Below are 25,267 nucleotides of genomic sequence, written 5' to 3'. Positions count from 1 at the left end.
ATCCACTTTTCTGTTAGTCTGAGTAGAACAGAAGTACAGATTTTTATTTGCATTGCTCTATCCTTAAGAGTCTTTTAGTATGAGCATTATTACACAAGCAGGGGAGTTTCCACAAATCTGTCTTTTCAATATAGAGTCTGATACATCAGCTTCTTTTATATATATCCATTGTGTCACTGAAGTCAGCAGCAATATTATAACCATGCACTCTTTGCATTCTCCATATACATATGACATTCTGTAAGATTAGGGCAAAAGAATAATTATAATACTGCTGATGCAGAAACATATATTTTAAAAGAACTAATAATGAGCTATTTGTAATTACAGAGTCAAAAAAAATTAATGAACTGTGAAAAAGTGACTAGTGACTTGTATAGTATTAAATAAAAAATTATCAGTATTTCTAAAACCATATCTTCACTCTTTACAAAAAAAAGCTCCATAAAATACTGATGGAGAAATTTATTTTATGACAAGTATTTCTTGGCTTTTTTATTATACTGCAACCATAAATCTATCTCAGGTACTTTAATTTTGCTTTTTTGCAAATCAATTCTAAATTCAGATTGTTTTGAGATGAAGCAACCATTCCATGCTAGATTTAACATGCAGCTTGCTGTATTACAGGAAGTATTGTGTCTACTTAGTACATTTTCATTGAGACTGTTGTTATTTTAAATATTTTTACATGTATTTAAATTTTTTAAAGGAAACACAACAAGAACCACAAACATATACCTACAGGAATAATCATAATTTTCCTAAGGTCATTAGCAAAATATGTATATTCTCCTGGGAATAGGATCTGACTCTGTATTAAAAATCCACCACTTTTGCTGGTGTTGAACCTGGATTTTCTATAGCAATAACTCTTAGTTTTGTTTCTTAATGCCACATAGCAAACCTAAACTGAAAGAAAATTCAAGTTAAAATTTGTCCTACACTTACCCTCTCCCTGGAAGAAGATAAACTTTAACAAAGGGGTCTGAGTAGCCATTGTTGTCTCTGGGAGCAAGGTTTCTTGCCTGAAGGATGTGGATGATAAGGTTGCCAAGGTGTTTGTCATAGTTGATTTGAAGCTATTGAATGCATTAAAACACAGTAGGGTTATTTGTTACTTTTAGTTTCTGAGTGATTCAATATCTCCTAAACCCTTTGAATGAAATGAGTTTTAGACCTCTATGTTCCCTCCAAATAAACACATTCCAGAAGTTTCAGTCTCTCTCTCCTGACTAGAATGAGATGCTAGATCATCATATTGGACCTTGAAAACAAAGGGAAACACCCATATTCCAACCAGGAAAAAGCAAAGGAAATTTGAGCCCTTGATATTATTCTGAGCAATAGCCCAATTTATTTAGTGTTAATTACACACATCCTATCTACCTGGAGGCCAAGTCTGACAAGGATGTTATAATACTATGGAAAGAATCTTGGTACTAATATAAAAGAGAGAGGTTAATCAAAGGGGAAAAATCCCCCAGAAATCTATAGGAAGTTAGGCTTCAGTTGTTTCTGCTGTTCTCTTTTTGAGTGTTTTAAAAGGCTAAAGTAAAATTACATAATTTACATAGCATAACCATAAACTTGGTAGGGCATGGAAAGACACTGCAGTACAAGAACCCCAGAGCAATTCTTGCTTCAATGGAAACAGACTGGAAATTTCTAAGGAAAAACCACAATAAGTGGCCAAAGATTAAGGATAAGAATGAATTTAACTATACTTTTAGTCCCTTTGGGAGCAGCAGCATTTTCCATTCTACTGGTTTTATTTCATAATCCAACATTAAAGACGGGTGCAAAAATCAAGCACTGACTTACATTAGTGACATCAGAGAAAGGGATTGGAATTGAATAAGAAATAAGGGATTGGAGTTGAATAAGAAATAAGTTATGGAGATATTTTTGTGCAAGCTTATTTCAAAGAAAAACACAGCCAGTATCAACAACTATCTACACAGCAAAAACTACACATTTACCTGTATTTCTCCAGTGATTGGATGGGAAGCAGACTTTGTAGTGTCGGTGGGCTGCCAGATTAAAAATAAATAGATTTTCAAAGTTAACTTTTTTAACAGATGGGGCTTATACTGCTGCATTGCCACAAATTTTTTAAAAAACTGTCTCCAGTTGTCATAGTCAAAACTAATGGTTATAAATTTCAACAGCACTTAAAGTCCAGCCCAGCCCAGCCATTTTGATCAGCTTTTATGCAGGTACAGAATCAAACAACTCTAACACCAAATATTTACAGTCTGAGCAGACAAGGAGACATGGGGAGAAAAAACCACATAGCATTAACCCTGCCTAACATGAATGCTGCCAAGGGAAAGAAAGGACCATACCACATAAACACAGCAATATATTTCTGTCAATGTGAGAAAGGCAGAGAGAGGCAAAAGTTACTCTAATTAAAACTGAGTTTAGTCAAAGTGGGTAAAAAGAGTGAAAATGGTACTAAAACTAAGTGATGTATATTAAGTGGATTACACAATTGCAAGTCACCTCATAAAATGTCTTTTACTTTATTCTGTGTTTTCTGATAGTCAATTCAGCTACAACACTTTAAATTCCTCACCATACTTTCTGTGACAGGAAATTTAAATTTTCTGTCCTTGCTTTCCTCTCTCCATTATCATTAAACTTGTCTAAGTTTTTGACAAAAAGCAATAGCATCCTGAATATTTCTCTCTGCCATTTTTTCCCCTCCTGTTTGTTTGTGGAAAATAATATCACCACTGGATTAGAATCCTGAACTCACAAAAATATGCTGTTCTGCTCAATGTTGGTGGCCTCTAGACACTCTGGAGCAACCTCTAATCTGCAAGCCATCAGTCAAGCAAGAAAGCTCTGTTTCAGTAGTAGGATTTGAATATTTTTGTGTTCTTCCTTGGTTGGTGCAGCAGAAAACAAATGGTGCAAACAAGGACAAACGTACTGCTCTCAGGAGACTGCTCTTGAAGCTGTCACATCCTGTTCCTCCAGATGTGAGCAGCTGCCTGGACATTATGCCATGTAATTTGTATTTCTATCATTTTCTAGAAGAGTAAAAACCACCTGTCTCTTTTGTGCTGCCAAACACTCCAAGAAAACCCTTCAAGGCTCTTTTAAGATGTTGGAAATCAACTGCTTTAAATTAGGCCAATGAAGTTAAGGTGATGCACTGGCCTTTTCAGGTTTGTGTTGAAGAAACATTCTCTCAATCAGTCAGATTGAGAACTAACCAGAAATATCCCAGCTAAACACTAACACAATGAAAACACAGGAGAAAACTAGCCCAAATCTGCCTCTTATATGGATATATTCACAGTCTTGTTGCCTTATGCACAAAATTTACCAGAAAAACAAACAAACAAACAAAAAACAAAACAAAAAAAACCTCCAAAAACTAAATCAAACTTGATTTGTCTGTAAATGCATTTGCATCCAAGAAATAATTCTCATGAAAAATTTTATAATCAGCTTCTCTTAGTACCTTACAAAGCTTTTAAAATGTTTTACTCATCCAACGGCTAAAATAAGTCAGCAGTATTCTATAAAATGTTCTGAATCTGAAATTAGATTTTAGATTGATAGCAATATACTCCGAAAATTTGTTAGGTCCTTGACAAGACTATTCAGAGAGTGAATTTCACTGATTTTGCCAAAGACAGGGAGCTACCTGAGCATCATGCAATCTTTCAAAGTAGGGCATAAATGGCTTATATTTCTCATACTTTACCTCTGCAAATGGATTTTATTATACTTAATAGTTCTGACCTCAGGCTGTACTAGCACTGACAATACTGACACTACCAAAAATAACATGGAGCTAGCTGTGCTGTGGCTACAAAATCACTGTCAAATAGTCTAAATGCTCTCATTTTTAATAAGTTGGAACAGCAAGAATAATGATTTTGTTCTCTCTGAATGTCATGTAATATGGAATGTATGAGTATGGATAATGTAGGAGGAGTTCATAGAGAAGGGAAGGGGCATGATGAATTTGTATTGAGACTTCCAAAGGTGGTTAAGCTGTAGTTTGTAAAGTGGATTCTGTAAAAATAAATGTGCACTTTTATGTTTCTGTACCATTGTTGAATCACTGTATCATTTACAATATTGTGATTCAATACATAAAACATTCTATTTTCTCTGATGTCAGCAGACCTAAAACTGATAATGAAGAATTACCCAAATATTTAAAAAAAACATGAATAATTTAGGCTGAAACAAACCTCTCAAGGCCATCTGGTCTAACCCCCAGCTCAGAGCAGGGCCAGCTTTGAAGCTGGTTCTGCATTGAGAGGCAGAGATGCAAATAAGGATCTCTCTTTATCATGGCCTCAGTGAGGATTAATTTGTAAAGAGGGAAAGTATTTCAGAGTTGAATTTCAAAGGATCTGAGGATTTAGGGGAAAAAAAGAATCCATTCTTCATATTAAATGTTTCTATAGGTCATTTTTATCCTGGATGGCATCTTCACCATAGAATGATCATGCATTTACACTACAAAATAAATATGTCTGCACAAGATATTGTCAGCTCAAGGGTTCCAAGGGTTAAATCTCTCCTGTCATGGTTAATCACTTTCTATCTAATTACTGGTGATACTCCCACATGCACTCACACACATCCTGTGTAAAATATGGTACTTTGTCATGCCATCACACCTGCTCAAGGAGGTTGTATGACCATGACATGAAACTGATTAATGCAAGGCTTTGATGCACTATGCACTATCACCTTCTCTAGCAACAATAAATATGAGAAAACTGGCACTGCAAAATATGGCAGAGACCACAACAACATTTCTAGAGTGTTTATTCTATACAAAAATCCTCTTAAAAGTACTTGCTAAAAATAAAAACAGCTGCAAAAACAAGATCTAGGCAGTTTGGATATTTAGTCTGTCATGATACTTTGGCAGGGCTGCGCACAGCCTGCCTAGAAATGCTGTCAGCCCAAGGCAAAGAGCAGTTCCAGAAAGGATGAGCTTTCTCTTCTAACAGAGCTCAACACCATTATAAACTTGGCCTGAAGTCAGTGAACAGAAACTATACAAGTCAACAAGAGCTATGCTTGTTATGAAAGAAATGCCCCTGACCATGATTTTCACAAAAGAGCAAAGAATGTTTTAGATATTTACCTGACTAGTTCTGACTTTTGCATCTCCTACATAAAGGCATTAGTTCTAATATTTTTTTGTCTCATCTTTATAAGCCTAGAGCTGAATTTTCATAAAAGAATCCTAAATCCTCTGTGAAGCAGGAAATTAAATTTATGCATCTAACTTTAGGTGACCTGCTACAGTGCCAAAGCTGGGAACCCAGTCTCCTCAAGCAGACAGAATGGGACACCTCTCCAGGATATACTGCACAGCAAGGGCTTATGGATCTCCATAAAAATATGAATTTAGGAGTGTGATTCATCCCACCAAATGTGAGATCTACATTTCAGTGAAGATGGTGGCATGTGCACTAAGAACTCTGCTCTCTGCATGCAGTGCCTGCACTGGGATGGCAGATTTCACCCAGGAACAGTGGGAACTGTACTTCAGAAACTTATTATTCAGTGGCAAAAACCATGCATATGTAAATGTATACAATATCCAGAGTATTCTGTAGTGAATCTAATTATTGACCTAAGGACAAGCAATTCTGCCACATCCCTGAAGTTAGATCCCTTAAATATTGGCATATGGATGTAACTTCTGCATCACACACCTGAATTGGTTTGTAGAAAGTCTATGGGTGTTATGGCAAGACAGAATTACTATACAAACCAAGCTGATCAATAAATATCTTCCCAGTTTGTACTAAATTGTTGGATGAAAAAGATTTTTATTTTTGTGTTTCCTCTCACATGAAAGTTATGTTGGCATATGGAAGAACTGTCTGAAATGAGCAGACACCAGCTGCTGGTTTGTGCAGTACCTAACTCACCTGTCCGAATCACAGACATAATTTCAACAGCACAAAAATAAAAATACTATAATTACCTACTATAATGCAGTAGGAACCTGACAGTCCCAAAAATGAATAAAGGTGCAGAGTAAAAAAAGTTTAGAAAGCACTTTGCAATGTGAAGCACTGTAAGTGTGTCAGAAGCTGGATATTCAGGATAGCAATTAGCAGTCTTGCAAACTCCTTAAGCAAGTGCAGTCTTCAAAGAACTGAGTTTCACTTCAGGTCTTGACTTTTTTGACACAAAATGCAAAAATTTGACAGATGACTTATGATCTACTTTTCAGTTTTAACTGTGAAAAAATGCTACGAAATTCCCGCTCTTCCCTTTTTAGGTGTGAAGATGCACAAGGACTTCAGCTGAGGAATGGACAGGATATGGCAAAGAAAATGAGAAATTATGCTTGGCAAGTTCACAGGAATTAGCTAATGACAAGACACATTTTAATGGTAAATTTTGTTTTCAATCTTTCCCTGGCTTTCAGAGGCATTGCTATGACATCAATATTGCTATGATTATTCATAGCTTGTGGCACTTTAAGCGGTAGTTTAGTACAGAGAGGAAAAATTATAGTCCCAGCAATATCAGCTTCTTCAGTGGAAATAGTACCTCACCACCATGCAGGATGCACTTAAAAAGCAAGAGCAACAAAGGCTGTAAAGGGCGGTTTAAAAGTTTAAAAACAGTAATACAAGGTTATTTGTTTTTTCTTTTTTAAGAGGGACAAATCTCTTGGATAAATCATGTAATCTTTCATTATGTCCAGGTTCAATATCTGAACAGTGATATTAATTGTTTCCAGGAAATGAGTTTCCCAAGATGTGCTGGGATTTCTTGCTACCCTAAAGGAGGTAAAGAGGCAGTTTATTCCTGTGATCAAAATGTTCTTGCTCTAAAACTTGTAAATTTCTTACCTTGCTGCTGTGCCGCTTTTTGCTCACTGAGGGAGAGCCGGGCTGACCAGGGCTGGGAACAGCACTGGAGGTGGCAGAAGTGGTTCCAGAGTGGGCATGAGATCCCTTTTCCACTCCTGAAGCAGCAACCAGAGGCGACTGCTGTAGAGAAACCTTTTGGAGCTCTGCAGCCAGCTGCTTGGGATCGACCCCCGGGGACTTCGCTTTATCTACTGCATTGAAGAAAGAGAGCCCTGTATTGATAACAGCCAGCACATCCAGATCCATCTTGTCATGCTACAGAGACAACAAAACAATCCTGACAAGTTTTCGTGTCATCTGCCTGTGCACTTTGAACATGCAAAAGGCATCCTATGAAAAATAGATATCTCTCCCACAGCATCAACATCCCAATTCCAATCTTTGTGTGTTAGTGCTACTTATTAGTGCTCTTTACCTTAAAAGCTTTCTGAGGAGGTACTTCTAGGTGAAGAAAAACAAGCCTTGCTGATAATTTTGAGTCAAACTGGAGCAAATTACAGTTTTAAAGAATAGACTGTGCTATCACTCATTGTTTGAAACTGGTCCATTTTCACTAAGTATCTGAATTTTCTTGTAAAAGTTTAAATCTCCTTTTAACTTTTTTAAAATCATCCTGGACAGAACATTGAACAGAACAGCTCCTGAGATAATTTACACAAAAATATAGAGAAAAAAAGCCTCAAAACTTTACTACCACAAATTATTCACAGAAGAAAAAATGTAAACAAATGAAGGCTGAAAGCCCTGATTCATCTTTCCTACATTACTCACACCTTTGTGAGGCATCTGTAGTAGGAGTCTGATTGCCCTCCCTGATGACCAGGAATGAGTGGGAGGAATTTGCCCTTTGGAGATAGCAATTTCTATCTAACACAGAAATGAAGTCAAGTAAGTTTCATATCTGCTAGACTGAAGAGAGTTAAAAGGATGCTAGGAACAGCTGGGTCCCCAGGTTCTCAGAAGCAGGAGAGGTTTAAAACAAAACTTCAGCTTTATCATGCCTGCTTGGCTAATTCATTTTTCTCTCAGAGAAAATAGAGATTGCTCCCTCCTAAAGCACAAAAACTCTGCCAAGCCTCAGAGGTAATGGCAATAACTCTACAGAGTTGTTCCAACTTAGAAACCACTATAAGATTGCAAGACTAGGAGGAAACATGCCTGCAAGAATGGAAAAATTTTCCTTTACTTCTGTTCCTTCTCATTTTGAGTTTTCTTCATTAACAAAAAAGCTGGTTAATTCTAGTTTTTGTTCTTTCCAAAAGTGATTTCAATGCTTTTTGGTGTTTTTTTAAAAAAATGTGGGTAAATCTGCTTCAAAGCTCTGTCATACTTAGTCTTTCAGTTACTATCAATAACATCAATTTTCAACTAAAGGTAATTTGATAGTAAGTATATTAATAGCTAGGTAATTTTACATTTTTAGAAAATTGAGGACTCAATCCAGGTAATTTAGGTTCTGGTTGATAAAAGAGCAGCCACAAAACCACAGAACCCAGAGTAAACCCATGGAATGGTGAGAGAAGCAATCTTAATCTGCACTGAGCTTGCTGAGGGGGTGCATTACCACTAAAATTGTGGATGTTGATTCGAAGTTAGCTTAGATATGACTGATACAACGACTGAAGCCTGCAGTTGTGGCATTGATTGAACAGCAGGAAATCCCCCCCAAAAGCACTGCCATCATAGAACTCACAAGACACTGAGTACTTGCTATTGCATCCCTCTATCCAGTAAATATTGGGTTTCTGTCACTTATAGCAGGCCACAACCTTTTATTAATTTAACAGGTATTTTCATTGAGGCCTTTTCTGACATTGACAATTCTACAGATCTATGAACATAGGCCTTAGGACCTGTGTGTTTTCTGGACTTGCTGCAGTTTGCTGGGAGCTTTGTTTTGGCCTCTCTGGCTGCAGTTGTCTAATGACCAGATGGCTACAACCTAAATTTGTCTGAGTTACACCTCACCTTGTACAGTGGCGTGGTATAGTGCCTATTCTTCATTATTTGCTATAGAAAGGCACAGATGTAATTGCACTGTGCAGACTGAAGTATTTATGACTCCAGATTAATAATGCAGTTTATTATTAAACAGGAGCAGAGGCCTGGGGTGGCAGCAGAAGGTTTGGACACAGGGTGGCAGATGAGGCCATGGGGACAACAGCAACTCCCTGGCCAGGTACTGACACAGGTGCAAACCCAGGGGTTTTGGGCAAAGTAAACTTTAGGGGCAGCAGAAGGAAAAAGGACAACAACACATCACATGTAAACCTCACAGCATTCAGCACCCCCGGGTTCTTTTCCTCTGGGCAGCTTTCCAGCCTCTCTGCCCCAACCTCTAGGGCTGCCTGGGGTTGTTGTGACCCAGGTGCAGGACCTGACATTTTCTCTTGATGAATCCCATGCAATTTGCCTTGGCTCATCAGTCCAGCCTGCCCAGATTCCTCTGCAGGGCCTTCCTAGCCTCCAGCAGATCAACACCCCTGCCCAAACTGGGGGTGTCTGCAAATTTGTTGCGCGGGCACTGCATCCCCTGGTCTTGCCTTTTTATATAAGGCATGGTTGCCTTTCTACCCATGGAAATATTTGGGATGTAACACCAGAGCTTACAATACTAACATACTAGCTTATATCACATGCAATTTTCAGCTGCTAACCACCAATATCAGACCAACAATACCAAAGCAACTTCTTGTCTCTCACCTGCCCTCACTGGCTCGTGCAGCTCCAGGTGCTGGGGATTCTCAGAGTCCGAGAGCATGTTCAGGTCCCTAAAGAAAGCAAGTGGAAGCCTGAGACAAAAGAAACTCTTTCCTCATACCCTCATTACTGTATTAAGTAGGTAAATGAATAGTGGTTCATGACAGAAAGCAGCTCCCAAGCATGGTCCCTCCTTAGCTGATATATATTTGCAATGCTGTTAAAGAGCTGAGAAGAAAAGCTTCTTTTAAGGTGAAATCTTTAATGGATTTAATGCAAGTGTATGCATTTCTCATGATGCTTAAATGATTTTCATCTAAAGGATACAGATTTCACTAGTAGTCCAGTTACTACTAAAATACCTTCTTTTTCTAACATCAGTAAATTCAGTGAACTGTATGTTTGTCATGAGAGGAGATTGTGACCTGACAATGGAGTTATCATTGTTTATAAAAGCATAATTACTAGCATCTGATTCAGTTTATCTCTCCTTCTGACTTTAAGAGAAAAACAGAATAAAAGGGTCTCCCACAGTCACAGTGAATTCTTGCTTATTATTACATTGATGTTTTGTGCTAACAAAGGTTCCACCTTAACAACTGTAAATTAAAATTAAAAAAAGTTTAAAAAAAACAAAAGCCATGATAAGCCAAAAAGAAATGGAAACAGAAAGATGGGGAAAAACTCACAGTCTTACACATATTTCTGCTTCCCCACTCTGCTGAATTATAATGCTCTGAACCTCTTCATAAGTTTTCCCAGTCAAGGGGATGCCATTCCACTCCAGCACCTGCATTCCTAAGAAGACAAAGCAGCAAGAGGTCAAGGGCTCAGATTTTGACAAAGGCATCAGTTAGATCCTTCTTGCCTTGCTTTGACAAGACAATTTCATGTGGCATTCAGTGAATGTTGCTCAAATGGCACCAGACATTAACATTTTCACTTCACACAGATTAGATTGCTGAATGTTATTGTCCCTTCAGCTATAACTTACCTGCTAAAACAAGAAAGGAGATTAATTCTCTCTGTTTCAAAGTTTGCATGCACTCTCCATAGTCTGGGTTGCATGATATTGAAAAATTTTTCCAATATCACAACCATGCACACCTACCAGCATGGCAAGAAAGCAAAACACTCTATATACCTTCCTGGCCAGCCATGGTCTTGGAAGATAACTGTTTTCTACAGTGACAAATTGCTGCTGAGCAGCTGAGCCTCAAAATGGAATAATTTGTGAATGTGATTAGATAATTCAAATATATTTCCTTTACTTTGTCACTTACAAAAATACAAAAAAGAGAAGGCTGTTAGATTAACTATTTTTAATGAAAAACATGTGCCTCCACATTTCAAACACCAGCCTGGCAGTATTCAGGTTTAAATTTTTCTTCTGTACCTTTTCTCATTAAAAATGGACCAAACAGATGAACGTACTTCATTGTGGAAGATATAGACAGAACTATATTAATCAGGCTGAACAATACTGAATACTGATCTGATCTGCTGTGTCTTCCAAGTGTCCCAGGACTGAGTCAGGAGACTCAATATGGTTCAATGTATCTGTACAAGGAACTTTTTGCAGAGTACTTGCACAGTATTTTACTCAGTATTTGCAGAGTCAATCCCCCTATAAATCATGTGAGGTATATTCTGATAAGAAAATTTTTGGTTAAGGTGAAATGTTTACACAAAGCAACCCCTAAATTCGTATCTGGGTCTTACAACTGAGGTCCTGAGAACAGGGTTCAAATTTTGAATTAATTAGTCATAAGAACTCCAAACAGATGTACAACTGTCAAAATCCAAGCCTCTGGCTCTAGTGGGAAAAAAATTGCTTAATGGGACAAGATAATGAATTATTAATAGTCCACTAAAAGCAATGCACTGCAAAACATCTGAAAACCACATCACCCACACAGCAAAGAAAACCACAAACACTTAGCTTGCTACCACTTACACAGATAAAACCAAGTCTTCACCTGGGTCATATTTTAATCTCAAAGTCCTGTGCTGTTGCATATAACAAATGGGAAAAATAATGAAGTGAAATGTGGTGATAAACTCATATAAAAGCATGCTGCAAAATAAAATATAATGAAAAAATGTAATGGAATAAATCAGACTGAATTATTTGACAATGAAAGAATATGAGAAATAAATATACACATTTGTATTCCAAAATTTTCCACTGGATTCCTTGAATTAGGAGTTGAAATATCAGAATTGCTCATAACTGTTGTCAGCCAGAATTTATCATTTTGTTTGTAGAAGTTTACAGAAAAACAAACTTTGCAGAACGACTAAAAAGCAATGCTCAGAAGGCAGTAAAGCCAGCTGCCTAATGTCAAAATAGATTTGACTTTTCCTAAAATTTAGCCCCTTTCATTTACCAGCCATGATTCAAAAACATGATCTTGCTTTTGCTTGTTAAAGCAGATTTGATTTTAAACTCAGTTCCTCTGGAATAAAGCAACAGTAATTATGAACAAATTCATTTCCCCCTGATTTTCAGTCATACAAATATAACAGCATGAGCAGGGTCTTTAGGCTCCTAGAAAGGAAGGAACTGAAGTTATTTTTGTCTTTTTTCTTTTTAATGTATGCCCTCATAATGCTATCATGGCATAGGATGTAATGTATGACATTATGAACCTCATGATTAAGAAAAGCAAAAGCCCCATTTCCATGTAGTGGCAAGGAACAAGAACAAAGGTTGAAAGATTTAGGTATTTGAGAGAGCAGCTAACATCCTTTAATTACCAAAAAAAAAAAAAAAAAAAAAAAAAAAGCTTTTCCAACAAAATACTGTGAGTTACTTTATGAGTTACTTGAGCTACTATTAACAACTCACTGTTGGGAGAGCTTAGCTGAGTGCAACTGCAGTGCCAGGATTTGGGAACCAAGTCTGATTTCCACTGGTGAGAGTTTCAACAGTGTGTGGAGCTGTGCCACCGTCACTCACTGGTCAGAAGGGCCACACACCCACACACAAAGCAACAAACTGAAAGGAAATTGAATTTCAGCAGCCTCAGCTAACACACAGATCCATTTAGGTTGTCAGCTCAGGGGTATTTTCTTTTTATTGTGTGCCTTGTGGATCCATGAGTGTTTAAAGCAAGCAACTTAAACATGACTGAACTGATCAGACCGATAGCCCTTGGGTCTAAGAAAAAAAAATGTAGGTGAGAAGTTGATTTCTCTTTTCTCAGCATGTAAGTGCTATACACATTTTGTTAAAAAAAGGTAACATTACAAAGAAGACTTTAGAAGCAGTGCAAGTCTAATTAACAAAAAGAGATAAAAAGTATTGAGAAGTTACAAGAGACTTGGGATAATTTTTTTTTCCTAAAACCAATCACATTCTGTCACTAGTCATTGGTAGTCAGGAAATGATAGTCAAATTTCCAAAAGTTTGTATGCTTCAGGTCATCAGTACAGTAGGTAAGAAATAAAAAAAAAAAAAGGAAGATGAGAAAAACCTGCATTGCTCCATGGAAACTCTGCTGACTGAGGAAGTACTGGTAATTGCCCTGATAATCAAATATATTATTTCTTCTAGCATTTTTCTTTCTTTCATTATTATTTTACTGGGTGAGCAACAACTTAATTTTAGCAATATCAGCTCCCACGCTCTCAATAAATATATCTTTCACTCCATCACCCGGGTGATAAATCTGTACTGTTTAACTGAATGTGGTTGTAGATATAACATTCCTATTGATAAAACAGCATAAAACAAATTATAAAATATGCAGATAGAATAGGTCTCTGTATTACAGTTTCTGTCAACTGGAAGGCACAATATTTTTCTCAGTTTTCACTCATATTACATGATTTCTAATATTTTCTCTCCTAAGACTCATCTTTCAGACAGAAGCTAGCAACATGATTAAAGTTGAAATGGAAAGGAATCTGAAAATCATCCAAGGGTTTGATTACTCTAAACACAAGTCTTGACATAGTTGATTCAAATACAGAAATATTAAACTGAACCACGGAACATCTCTTGAATTTTGTTCCCCTTTGTAACATAATGTAAACTATTATAAAGCTAATCTCAGTCACTTTTAATGCACTGTTATACTTCAGCTTCCCTTATTCAGTATACCCAAGGCACTCAAGAAGTGGAAAAACTGTTGTTTGCTGTGTCCCTAAGAGTTTGTAATTATTTCCAACTCTACTTGTGTATAAAACCTATTAGTTTTCCATTCATTTTAAAGTCTCAGAGCTGCTGTCCTACTGGAATTTAAAAATATCTAAATATTACAATCTCAGAATACAGCCTCTGATTTTTGTTGCACCATAGTTATACCCACAGATTGCTGGGGTTCATTCTCTGCTTCTTCATAGTCTGCATTGTTTATTCATATACATAATAAACATGTCACTTTGAATTGCATTTTTCACTGACCTAATGCTCATGAAGGAAAATTAAATTGGACTCCATAGATTAGCAATTTCAATCAGTAAAATAAAAATCAGTGAATATTAGTATTTTTCTATACCAAGTAAAAATTGAAATTCAGAAACATTACTTTGAAATCCCAGAAAGTGCTATAAAAGTTAAATGTGCACTCAGAATAAGGAGAAACAATATAAACCTGCATTCTAATACTCAACACTAAATTACTTTATGGTCTATGCTCTCCAGTTACTTTTCTTTTATTTCTAAAGTTTTTTGATGGTTCAAAATAGATTGATGAAAGTCAATGTGTTAATGTATTTCCCCAAATGGAATGAATCACACCAAAACTCATTATTTTCTGTTGGCACCTTAACTTCTTCTTCCATTTGTCATTCACACTCAGGCTGAATATTTTCCACTTATTACAATAATTATTATATAGGCAACATTCACGATTCTTAGAAATGGATATGTTGTTCATCAAGTAGAAATTATATAATGGACCCTCCTATACCTTATGGCTGCTATACTACTATAAAATGACATTTATAAAAGTATGGCCAGAGCAAAAGAGGGGTTCTTGTATTTGAGGGGTACTTGGCATTTTTTGGCAGCTATACACCCCACCACTGTCTTCAGATTTAGATACGTGCTGGCACATGATTCCACAGGTCACCCTTCAGTCTGAACTATGCTAGAGCAACAAGTGATGATCTGCTTGTGCTTGTGTGACCTAATTCAAGTTCTGGCAAGTTAAATGAAGCTTGGAGTTACAGTTTATGAAAATAAGTATGATACAAATGATAAGTTTATAGTGCTTTCACCATTACTACAGCCTCAAAGATCAGTTTACATCAGAGTTGCAGACAGATGATCAGTTATACCACGCTGAACAAAATGTTGTGGTGCATTATAATTATTCAGTGTTTTAGAAAAACAAGTGGGGTTTTTTGCAGCATGGTGTTCGTCACAGTATATCACAGGAAAAGCTGGCTCCTACTGGGTAATTAACATGGCTATAAATAAGAAAGCCAACCAGCCCCTGGGTTGACAGACAGGAACCTCAACCAATTACATTCAATCCTAAGCTGCTGACATTTCACTGTCAGGGAGCTGGGTGGTGTCAAAGATCAATGAGCTACCCAGGAAAAGTCCCTTTTTAAAGAGGGGCTCAAGGAATGAGCTCTGTCTGTGGGCACATGAACATCAGGTGAGTGCTTGTCTCTGTCTCCAGACCACTCCTCTGCCTCCACAGTGTTCCCTGAAGCTGTAGAGCAGTGTATTTACTTTGTTTTCAGTAACATCATGTAGGAGATGATAATGATTTTACCAGAGAAATTACCTTCCTGTAAAATGCTCTAATTGACTTGAAAGTCTTAAACATTTCATTATTAGGCTGTATTAAAAAAAAAAAAAAAAAAAAAAACTACTCTGCTTTTAAAAGCAGTTTACTATGAATTCAGATTTTTTTAAAATTATGTAATAATATGAAGAATGAACAAGGCTGTTAATTCCAAGTCACCTTAAGATCTTAAGATTCACCTAAAGATAGTTAACATCAAGGCTGTAGGAATTTCCCTTTACTGTCTCTTTCATGAATGGTAAATAGCTAAAACCATTATTTTCCTGAGATTTTAATGCCAGATGTGAATTTAGACTAGTATATCCCTGCCTGCATTATATATTTACATTTGTGAGTTCCAAATTCAGTGAGGTTTTTTTCTGTTTCTCTTTTTGAGGAATAATTTATTCTTCTTTACAAAAGTGCAGTTCTGTTAGTCATTTCTTTCAGTTCCATCTGTGAATGGAGTGATACTTGGGTCTGAAATTTTCCTTTGAAGGGGCAAAAATGACATGCCATGAGATGCAAACAAACAGTTCTTGTGGAAGTTACAGCGTATGTCTAAAGAATCGCTGTCTCTTTATTAGTCAGTTTCTGTTCTGCCTAAGAATTTAAATTATGACAGCAAACATTTCAAACAAAGTCTATGTAAAACACCACTCTATTGTCATCATGAGACCTCTATCAAAGATTTTTCAGTGGGCTTGGGAGTCTGAGGTCACTTGGTTTGTTCTGCCTGCAGAAGAGGGGACTGAGGGGAGCTGCAATCGTGGTCTGCAGCTTCCTCAGAGGGGAAGCGGAGGGGCAGGTACTGATCTCTCTGGGCACCAGTGATGGGACTCCAATGAATGGCATGAAGCTCTGGCAGGGGAGTTAGGCTGGATATTAGGAAAAGGACCGGGCCTCTCATGGAAGTGGTCACAGCACCAGGATTGCCAGGAGCCCTTGGACAAGGCTCTCAGGCACATGGTGTGATATTGTATTCATGGAGTGCCCCGACGTTGGAGGGCATGATGAATCTGACTCCGTGTTCTCAGAAGGCTAATTTATTATTATTTTATGATACTATGGTATATAAAATAATGCTATACTAAACTATACTAAAGAACACAGAAAGGATACTCATAAAAGGGTAAAAAGATAATAATGAAAATTCATGACTCCTTCCAGAGTCCCGACACAGCTTGGCAGTCGTTGGCCAATAAGTCAAAATAATTCACAGAAAACCAATGAAACAATCACCTGTTGGTAAACAATCTCCAAACACATTCCAAAGGAGCAAAACACAGGAGAAACAAATCAGATAATTATTGTTTTCCTTTGTCTTTGAGACTTCTCAGCTTCCCAGGGGAAAAAACCTGGGTGAAGGGATTTTTCCAGAAAATGTGAATGCCACATTGTGATGCTTTGGACTCCCCTGTGCAGGGGCAGGCATTGGACTCAATGATCTTTCTGGGCCCCTTCCAGCTAAGGATATTCTGTGATTATATTCTGTGATTCTATGAATGAAATATGAGTGGGAATTTATGTATGTAGAATTTTGCTGGAAGAAAAGAGTGATTCGTGGCACATAGGATCTTGATGACATGTTAACCGAACTCATTAAAATGCAGTTTCAAAGGACACTTTGCTCAGGTAAGGAAAAGTAGCTTCAAAAAAAGACAAGGCAGAACTGTATTTAGCAAAGCACTGTATAAATCAAAGTGCAGCCTGAAACTTTAAAAAAGACTGGCAGGAAGATAAAGAACAGGGTGGAGACCCTGAGATAAGAAAAAAAGGACAAAGAGTAACCCAGCAAAAATTTCCAGTGTCTCTCAGGGGTATTAGGTAGAGAAGCAAAAGATAACCATCAGCTTCTGAAGGTGTGCAAAAGGCACATCTGAGACCATCAGATGGTTGTCAATTTATGATCCCAGAGGGTGAGAAACAGGCTCAGCAGTTGACATCCCTTGCTCTCTGGACATAGCAATTGCACAGACACATCCTGGTGCTTGGGACAGAATGGCTATATTTGAAAAGGACAACAGGGAAAGAACTAATGCCAAAGTTACTCCTAAATGAGGACCCCCAGCATGCAGAGTCTCTTGGGGCTTCCTGCAGAGTCTTTCCTCACGCAGATCAGGGGGTCTCACCCTTGCTTGGTGAATTCCTGGCTGGTTTCCAGCAGTGTCACCACTAAGGAGCTACAGAGACCAATTCAGAAAATAACGGAATAATTAGGAATAATTAGGATAATTTAAATACTGAAAGCCTGCTAGGAATGAGCAAAGGCCATGGTTATGCATTGCATGCCAATGCTACTTAAGGTCATTTAGAAACAAGAACAGAAAATGTTTGTGACTCACAGTGAGCAAACACCACTGTTAAAGCAAAAAGTCAAGTCTTAATGAGAGTGGCTGAAGACCTTAAAATGCCAGTCTGTCACATGGCATAGAGTGAGAGCCTTACTTGATGTGTTTTAATAGGAGTCACTCTGTCAATAATCATCCTCTGTACCCTGGGAGTAATTTTACAGTTCTGACATTATGTGATTATTCAAATATAAAGTAGAATTTACACACTATTATCTCATTTGTGAGACTCATGTAACCTGAAAGCTGAGGAAAGTGAATACAAATTTCTGGCCAGTGCTATGCAGTTCTCATCTCCTGTATGTATCTATTTTTCATATAATGCATATAATTCTCCTTTTAAGAAAAGTTTTTTGGAAATTATGCTCTTTATAATACAAGATAAAGTAATTCCATGATATTACCTCTGAATCAACTTGTTTGTGTTCTAAATCAAGCTGAGCTAAATTTTTCCATCATTGGAATGACTTCATTTAAATGATCATGTTTTATGTTTCTCTTGTAGTATCTAAATGTATGCTTGTACAAATTCCTGACACATACGTGTCCATAGCTGTAGAAAGTATGCAGAAAAAAACTGTTTTGATTATTGGTTGGTTTCAATGGACCACAAGTGAAACCACAAGTGATAAAAGATATTTTTTTATTATTATTCTAATTTTGAAGAGGTTTAGAATAATAAATAAAAGACCATGGAAAGCAGAATGTATGTCTGCAGGGAACAACTGTCATGCACACATGCATACAGCTGCTTTGGTTTTACCTTCTTTTGGGATTAGACTCAATGTACCAATTTTTGGCTGTAAAAAGGTAGGTGTCTTGCCTCAGTAGCTGTCTAGGAATTTTGAGTAGTTAATGAATGAAGAGAAGCAGGTTCCTCTTAGGATGGCTCATCTCAGCTGACACCTTTTTGGAATGAGATGAATCACATCCCTTCTTCCACTTATGGTTAGAAAAACAGCCCATAATACAAGGTGAGGTAAGATATTTACTTTCCAGACACCTAAAAATATGTGTATTGATTCCCTCCTTTGTCACTTAAAGTGATAAATCTGTCCAGGAAAATGAAAAGGACTTTTTTTCCCTCAGTTTAGCAAACTGACAGCTGTACCTTATCAATGAGAAGAAGGAACTGAAAGACCAAGTGCATAAGAAATCTTACTAAGAGTAGAGTTGTAAGAGATAGTACTTGTCAAATAGTAAGGACTGGGTACTAACTCCCCAACTTCTGTATGCCTGTAACTCATTCATAAAGGGATTTAGTGATAAATGTTAGGCTTATGCAACCCTAAGAAGTAGAGGTTCCATATGTGCTAGAAAAATGAGAGACACTAATAATTACCTGTTAGAACTAACTGTCATTTTAACAGGAAGTTGAAAAACTGCAGGATTTCAGTTCTCAATAATTACTTGTTCTTCAGAGTTTAGTGATAAATGTGGGCACAAAGCTCATTTTTAGGAACATCTGATTAGCAACATTAATGGTAGTCCTGCATAGTTTCGGTGCTGCATTCAGAGCAAAAATGTTCCCTCATGGTGTTGAGGCTGCTCAGCTCAGCCAGGATCGATCAGAGATCCCAAGGTAGCCTTTCCTCAAAGCTCAAGCCATGTCTTGCACAAACTGAGTTAGGAACTAAAAATCAAAACAAAATCTGATTTGGTTAAATGTGGTTTGTGAGTAGCTTTTATGAGTAGAATCAGAGAGATCTAATCAATCTAGGTATGAAACTTGTGCATGGTCATATTTAAGAGTGCAGTTCAAGTGGCTGCACTGGTTTTGATGGTATAGAGTGATTTCTTCCCACCTCACGGCAGAGTGAAAGGCTGTGCAGGGTGTAGCTGCCTGCCAGGGTAAAACCACACTTACAGAACTACAACAGGAATTAGAGAAAGGAAAGTGAGCCCTTGCAATGACTGTCATACATCTCAGTGAGAATAGTCCATGATACGCTACTAAAATTGTCTTAAAAATAACAATATAAAAATATTTACATTTAATTTCAAATGAAATAATTTAGAATAATTTATATTCTTCTCAATACCTTAGAATGTAATTCTGTTGGTGTTTACACATCTTTAACATACTTGTTACTGTCAGCTGAATTTTTTTAATTGCTATCTCTTTATGCAAACTTGATCAAAGAGGTAGCATTATTCTAACAAATAGGTTCATTGTAATAAGCGTAGGATTCATGCATGACGAAAGAGCATTGCAAATAAATTATGCAGGATTACACCCATAGTTTTGCCATTCTCTGTAAGGTTCTTTAAAAGAAATTTGAATGCACAATTACTGAAGCTATTCTGTACATGCAAGGTTGGATGGTGATTATCTGGCAGCTATATACCTAATCAGCTTCTATGAATACTCACATGCATACTGATTAGCAGCAGCTGCTATTTCTTCTCATTATCTACACTAAAACAAATGATCTCTTACAGCCAGTCCCTGTGTATTTATGTGTTTCTTATGATAACAATTAAGGTACTGAATTCACCGTGAAAGCTCCCGAAAGACAAGCAAAACAAACTTATGATACCATTCCTTGACTGATAGCTACAGTTGTAGAAATTAAATTTGTGCCGCTCCAGGGAAAGCAGTTTCCAGCCTCTGTGGCCCCAAGCATGACAGCAAACACAGGAATAGGAATGCCCTGCAAGGCCCTGCTTGCAGCTGATGACCACCCAAAGGAGGACAGGGCTGGTAGCTCAGGGCCCACCTTTCAAACCTCCTGAAGGCACACAAGAGCTTTTCTTCTTAAGCAGCAGCATCAAAACTCCTAAGGAATAAAACTGCCTATGAGATGTGGTTTATGGTTTTGAGATGGGTCAAAAAGAGGAGAGTTGGGCTTGATGTGGAACTAGGTGATGGAAAGGTAGGAAAGGTGCTGGAAAGATGTGTCTGTCCCCAGCCTGAGTGCTCTGTGACAATGGTGTGGTGCAGGTACTCAACCTACTGCTCCTGCTGCTGCACAGCAGCCAGAAACTGCTGCCCAAACAGGCATCGCCTTGTCCTGTAACGATAATTGCAATAAATCTGTCCGCTTTGATGCTTCCATGGCCTCCACTTAGCAATTACACTCCAGCCCTAAGACAAACTGTCCCTATTTCTTCAAATTTGTGTGTTTTAATTACATATCAAAACCACATTTAAAAACACTGAACTATTACCAAATTCCAAGCATGGCATCCTCACATTAAGTTTACTGGTACTGCAGCAGCTTATTCTCCTTCAAATATATGTCCAAGTGAGATATTGAGCATTATTTTTTAAACTGCCAAATATAAATGTTAAACTGGCATTTCATCTGTAGACTCAAGCTCAAATATATATTATGGGTCAACAAGGACAAAGGAGTTGGATCACTTCACTGCTTAATCTTTTAAGACTTCTTTCATTTCACCAAAGGTATCGAACTTGTATTTTTCCCAGGTGTCAAATATTAAAATTATTAGTGTCAAACAGTGTACAAGATTAAAACAACCATCTCTGTTTTTTCAAGTAAAACCAATAAATATTCTTTCCCAGGCAAAAGGAGAAAAAATAGCTGCTGTAATTTACAGAACAAAACTTACATATTTTCTTTATTTTCCAGAAAATTTAAGTAAAAGGAGCCTCCACTCAAAGCTGAGCAATTGCATATATAAAATATTGGGAATCAGTAGTGCAACAATAGGTAAAAATAAGGCAAAAATAAATGCAAGAAGTAAAAAAAATGTCAACTGAAACTGCAAATCCCCCAAACACACTGAATACAATAAAGAGTGAGTCACAAATGATATTGTATTCTTTAGAGATGAAAGTCTTTGAGCAATTTTTCTTTGGTGAAAAGTATCCAAGGAATTGCTAAATTGCCTATGAACTCATCCCATTTCAAAGGCATTTCTTTATCTTCACCACAACTAATAATTACTTTCTCCTAAAGTAACAAAACAGATAATTTTATTTTTTTAATAGATGAAAATAAATACTGTATTTAATTATTGAATTATAATATCATAGAATGCTTTGGGTTGGAAGAGACCATTAAGATAACATAGTTCCCAACCCCCTGCCATGGGCAGGGACACCTTCCACTAGGCCAGGTTGCTCAAAGCCGCATCCAAACTGACCTTGATATATATAGAATATATTTTAAAGAAAATAATAAAAGTCCAATCCCTTTTCCCCTGTTCATTCCAGTGAATGGAAGCAATAGAAATACAGTTTCCAATCTTTTTCCTTCTTTGTTCTTTGCTTGGAGGCCTTTGGGAACACCCCTAATTCTACTATGTCTCTCTTCAGAGGCAAATGAGAATAACCAAACCCATAATCTGTCCTGAAAATCTGCAAATGTAAACTGGAGATGGAAAATTGGTTTCATTAAGAGATGCATCTCTTCAAAGCATGTAGTTTTACAAATTAAAATTCATCAAACTGACTTTACTTGTACCACTGAATTCAGTGACAGCTGAGCACAAAGCATGATGTTCAAATTGCAGATCTAATACTAATGCTCATGTTCCAGCTAGGGATGATGCTACTGGGAGGGCAGGCTCAAACAAGGAAGAGGAGATACTGCATCTTGCTACATATATAAACATCTATTCATACATCACAGATAAATATGTTGAATTTATCGTATCTTGTGGCTCATCTGATACAAGAGATATACTCTTATGTTTTCTTAACCTGTTTTGCTTCCTGAAGAACATGATATACAAACAGGTTATACCTAACAGCTTTTTCAGGAATAACAATTATTTGCAGTATTACTCTTTCTGGCTGTCATTGTAATAGTCCATAGTCTAACTAATTTTTGCTAATATACTCTGCAAGTGTACAAGTGATATAAACCCCTTGGACTAAATATTTAGTTGATGTAGTCAACGTTTCTACTGAAAGAGACAGCAATGTCCATGCAGCTGTAGCAGTAAACATGCTTAAGGATGGTGTAGAATAATTTATGTGACTGACAGAATAGCTAGTTTAATTTCACCCATAAACAGATCAGAACACTTAGGTGCAGTAATTTAGTTTTATGTGTTGCTATATTGCTGCAATTTAGGAAACTGTGAGATGACCCCAAGTCATAAATTTAAAGCCAGCAAATACAGAAACCTTTGTATTACCCATGGGGCTTATTAAGTCTTCACCTATAAAAAATGCATATTTCATCTGAAGATATGTGATTAAGTACGCTGAATGAGAAATTCTTCATGTGAAACATTAACAAATATAGGGAGATCCTTTTGTAGATGCCTTGCAAAAGAATCCCTGTAAAACACATTCAGAATTTGGGAGCTGGGGGCTGTCCATTAGGTGGCACCAAATTTTTTCCACATCTATGAAAAGTGTAGGCAGCAGAGAAGTGTTTATCTGCTGTAGCTGTCAGGTGCTCTCCCAGCTAGTCTCCGTTCAGAGACAGAACCTCTGAGGCAGCATTGCAGCCCGTCCATGTGCACCACTGAAGGGTATTCATCCAGATAGAGGATGCTCATGCTCATGCTCAGTAAAGCTGTTTTATCATATCTGCCAGTCTGCCTGCATCATATTCAACAAGGATCACTGTTGTGCTTTAAGGTATTTTCAGTTCCTTCTTTGGATCTTCACTCCTTCCAAAACAGTGGGAAATGTTTTTCTTGTCTCATGTTCTCTACAGCTATTGAATCAGAAGAAAGCCCCTGTTTTGTAACTAATCAGTCAGCTCCTACTGTGTGAATTGCAGAGGTATTACTATCACTGAGATAGGCTGATATTTCTAAGAATACTACAGTGGTCTGTGAATAAGATGATGAAAGATTTATCTTTTCTTTCTTTAGTGTCTAAGATTAAAACTGTTTCTACCTCCCCATTAGCACCAGTCATGAAAGTACTTTCCTAGAATTTTGATTCATTTTATCCTCTCTTTCACACAGGAACTCTCAGTTCTTTCTATTCAGTGCCTTCAGACCCATCTGAAAAGTGTAATCAGTTAATGTAATACATAACTTTGCTTTAGCTAGACATAAGTCAATGCTTATTTCTACTTAGCAGTTCCAAAGTTGCCTGTATGAGCAGCAAATGTATGAATTATATGGATTGATTCCACTTCACCCACACTATGACAGAACTCATTTAGCAAATGTAGAGCTCACACAATGATGAGCATTGCCTGGAATGACTCATTTCCTTTTGCTGTCATCTTAAAGGTTAATTTCATGGGGTGCTGTTCAGCACATTATCTAGTTATTAGGAAATAATGAAACCCTCTGTTCATTGGGGTGACTGGTCAGCATCTGCCAATGACCCTGTCATTGCACATGGGCAGGTAAAGGGCACTCATCTTGCCCATGAAAATAGATTCTGTTGAACATATATCATGAATAGAAATTATGAACATGGGAGTTTGTTTTTCACCACACTGCTTTCCTCTGTTTTTGCCTTTCATTTCCTCTAAACAGATCATGCTAATGCCCTTTTTCTCTCCTTCCTGCTCTTTTTCACCTTTTGCCTGCCCATAAAGTGCAGCCTACCCTTCCAAAGCTGGCCTGTCCCATATTTATTGTGCATTTTGCAATGCAATCTGACTGCACATGAGCAGTATCAAGTTCACAGGCCTGGGTTGAAGCAGCTTGGGTGCTGCTGTGCAATACAGGATCTGTTAGCTGTCTTCTGGCTCTGATGAGAAGTGCTCAGAAAGAGGAATTGCCTCTGAAAAGCTGAACCCTCATAGAACAGAGCTTGTGGGCAGTACCAAAACTAACACTGCTTTTCTGGGTATCTTTAAAGGCTGTTCCAGACATGATTCCTTCTGATGTGAGCTGTTTTGGAATGGAAAGTTAGCACATGAGCATGCAAAAAGATTGCAAATGTTTTCCCTGTGTCTGTAATTTGAGTTTCTTTTAGTAGATGTGTATCACTGTGTCTCTACTCTCTCCTTACTGATCTCTTAGCAATAAATTGATGAAAAGGAAAGAAAAACAAATCAAGCCAACAGAAAATCCTTTACTCTTCTGAAGACTAAGGAACCACTCTAGTAGAAGCACTACTACAGGATGATTGTTCTTTATCATCAAATTACCTGTATCATCTTGAAGGCCTTATGGACTTTTTAAGATTTAATACTTCTTGGTTATTGACATGCCCTTTTGGTTTGGCAGCAATGAGTCTCCAGGGAAAGGTCCCTTACAGTCAAAATGCAAAGGTATATGCACAATATTACACAGGTAACTGGATCTTAAGTGTAATTCTTGGGATTCAGAAGTAGACATAGAGCTTTAGCCTCATTATTCAGTATCTTTCTACAAACTTTCACTGAAATTGCAAATAACTTTTTTCTTTACTTCCATACTATCAAAAGGCAGACACTTTTCTCCCATCTTTTCCATGTGAAGTCTTACTATTACTCAAAAATCCAATTTAAGATCTGAATGAAAGTATAGAGTTCTTTTATACATTTTATTTTAGACTGACAGTGCTTACTTCCAAAGAGAAGAACATTTAACATGTTATAAACGTAGGAATAATGTACTTGCTAGACATAAAAGGTTTGTGAAATAGCAGTACACTAATGAACCATCCCTTTTGTTAATGTAATACACCAAAAAAAAAAGAATCAGTTGG

General features: G+C 37.2%; 1 protein-coding gene across 1 annotated transcript in view; it reads right to left on the bottom strand.

Annotated features, from left to right (window-relative positions):
* The window catches only part of PCLO (piccolo presynaptic cytomatrix protein), a 325,495-nt gene that overhangs the window by 74,745 nt on the left and 225,483 nt on the right, over window positions 1-25,267 (bottom strand). Inside the window, exons 11-15 of the mRNA XM_059471746.1 lie at window positions 10,274-10,382; window positions 9,588-9,655; window positions 6,864-7,075; window positions 1,983-2,033; window positions 952-1,082 (exon numbers count right to left, since the gene is read on the bottom strand). Coding sequence (XP_059327729.1) covers window positions 952-1,082; window positions 1,983-2,033; window positions 6,864-7,075; window positions 9,588-9,655; window positions 10,274-10,382 — 571 coding nt within the window. The remainder of the gene's footprint in view (window positions 1-951; window positions 1,083-1,982; window positions 2,034-6,863; window positions 7,076-9,587; window positions 9,656-10,273; window positions 10,383-25,267) is intronic.

The sequence above is a fragment of the Ammospiza nelsoni genome, chromosome 5 (genome assembly GCF_027579445.1).
Source record: "Ammospiza nelsoni isolate bAmmNel1 chromosome 5, bAmmNel1.pri, whole genome shotgun sequence".
Classification (NCBI taxonomy): Eukaryota; Metazoa; Chordata; class Aves; order Passeriformes; family Passerellidae; genus Ammospiza; species Ammospiza nelsoni.
This window is presented reverse-complemented; position numbering and strand designations above follow the sequence as displayed.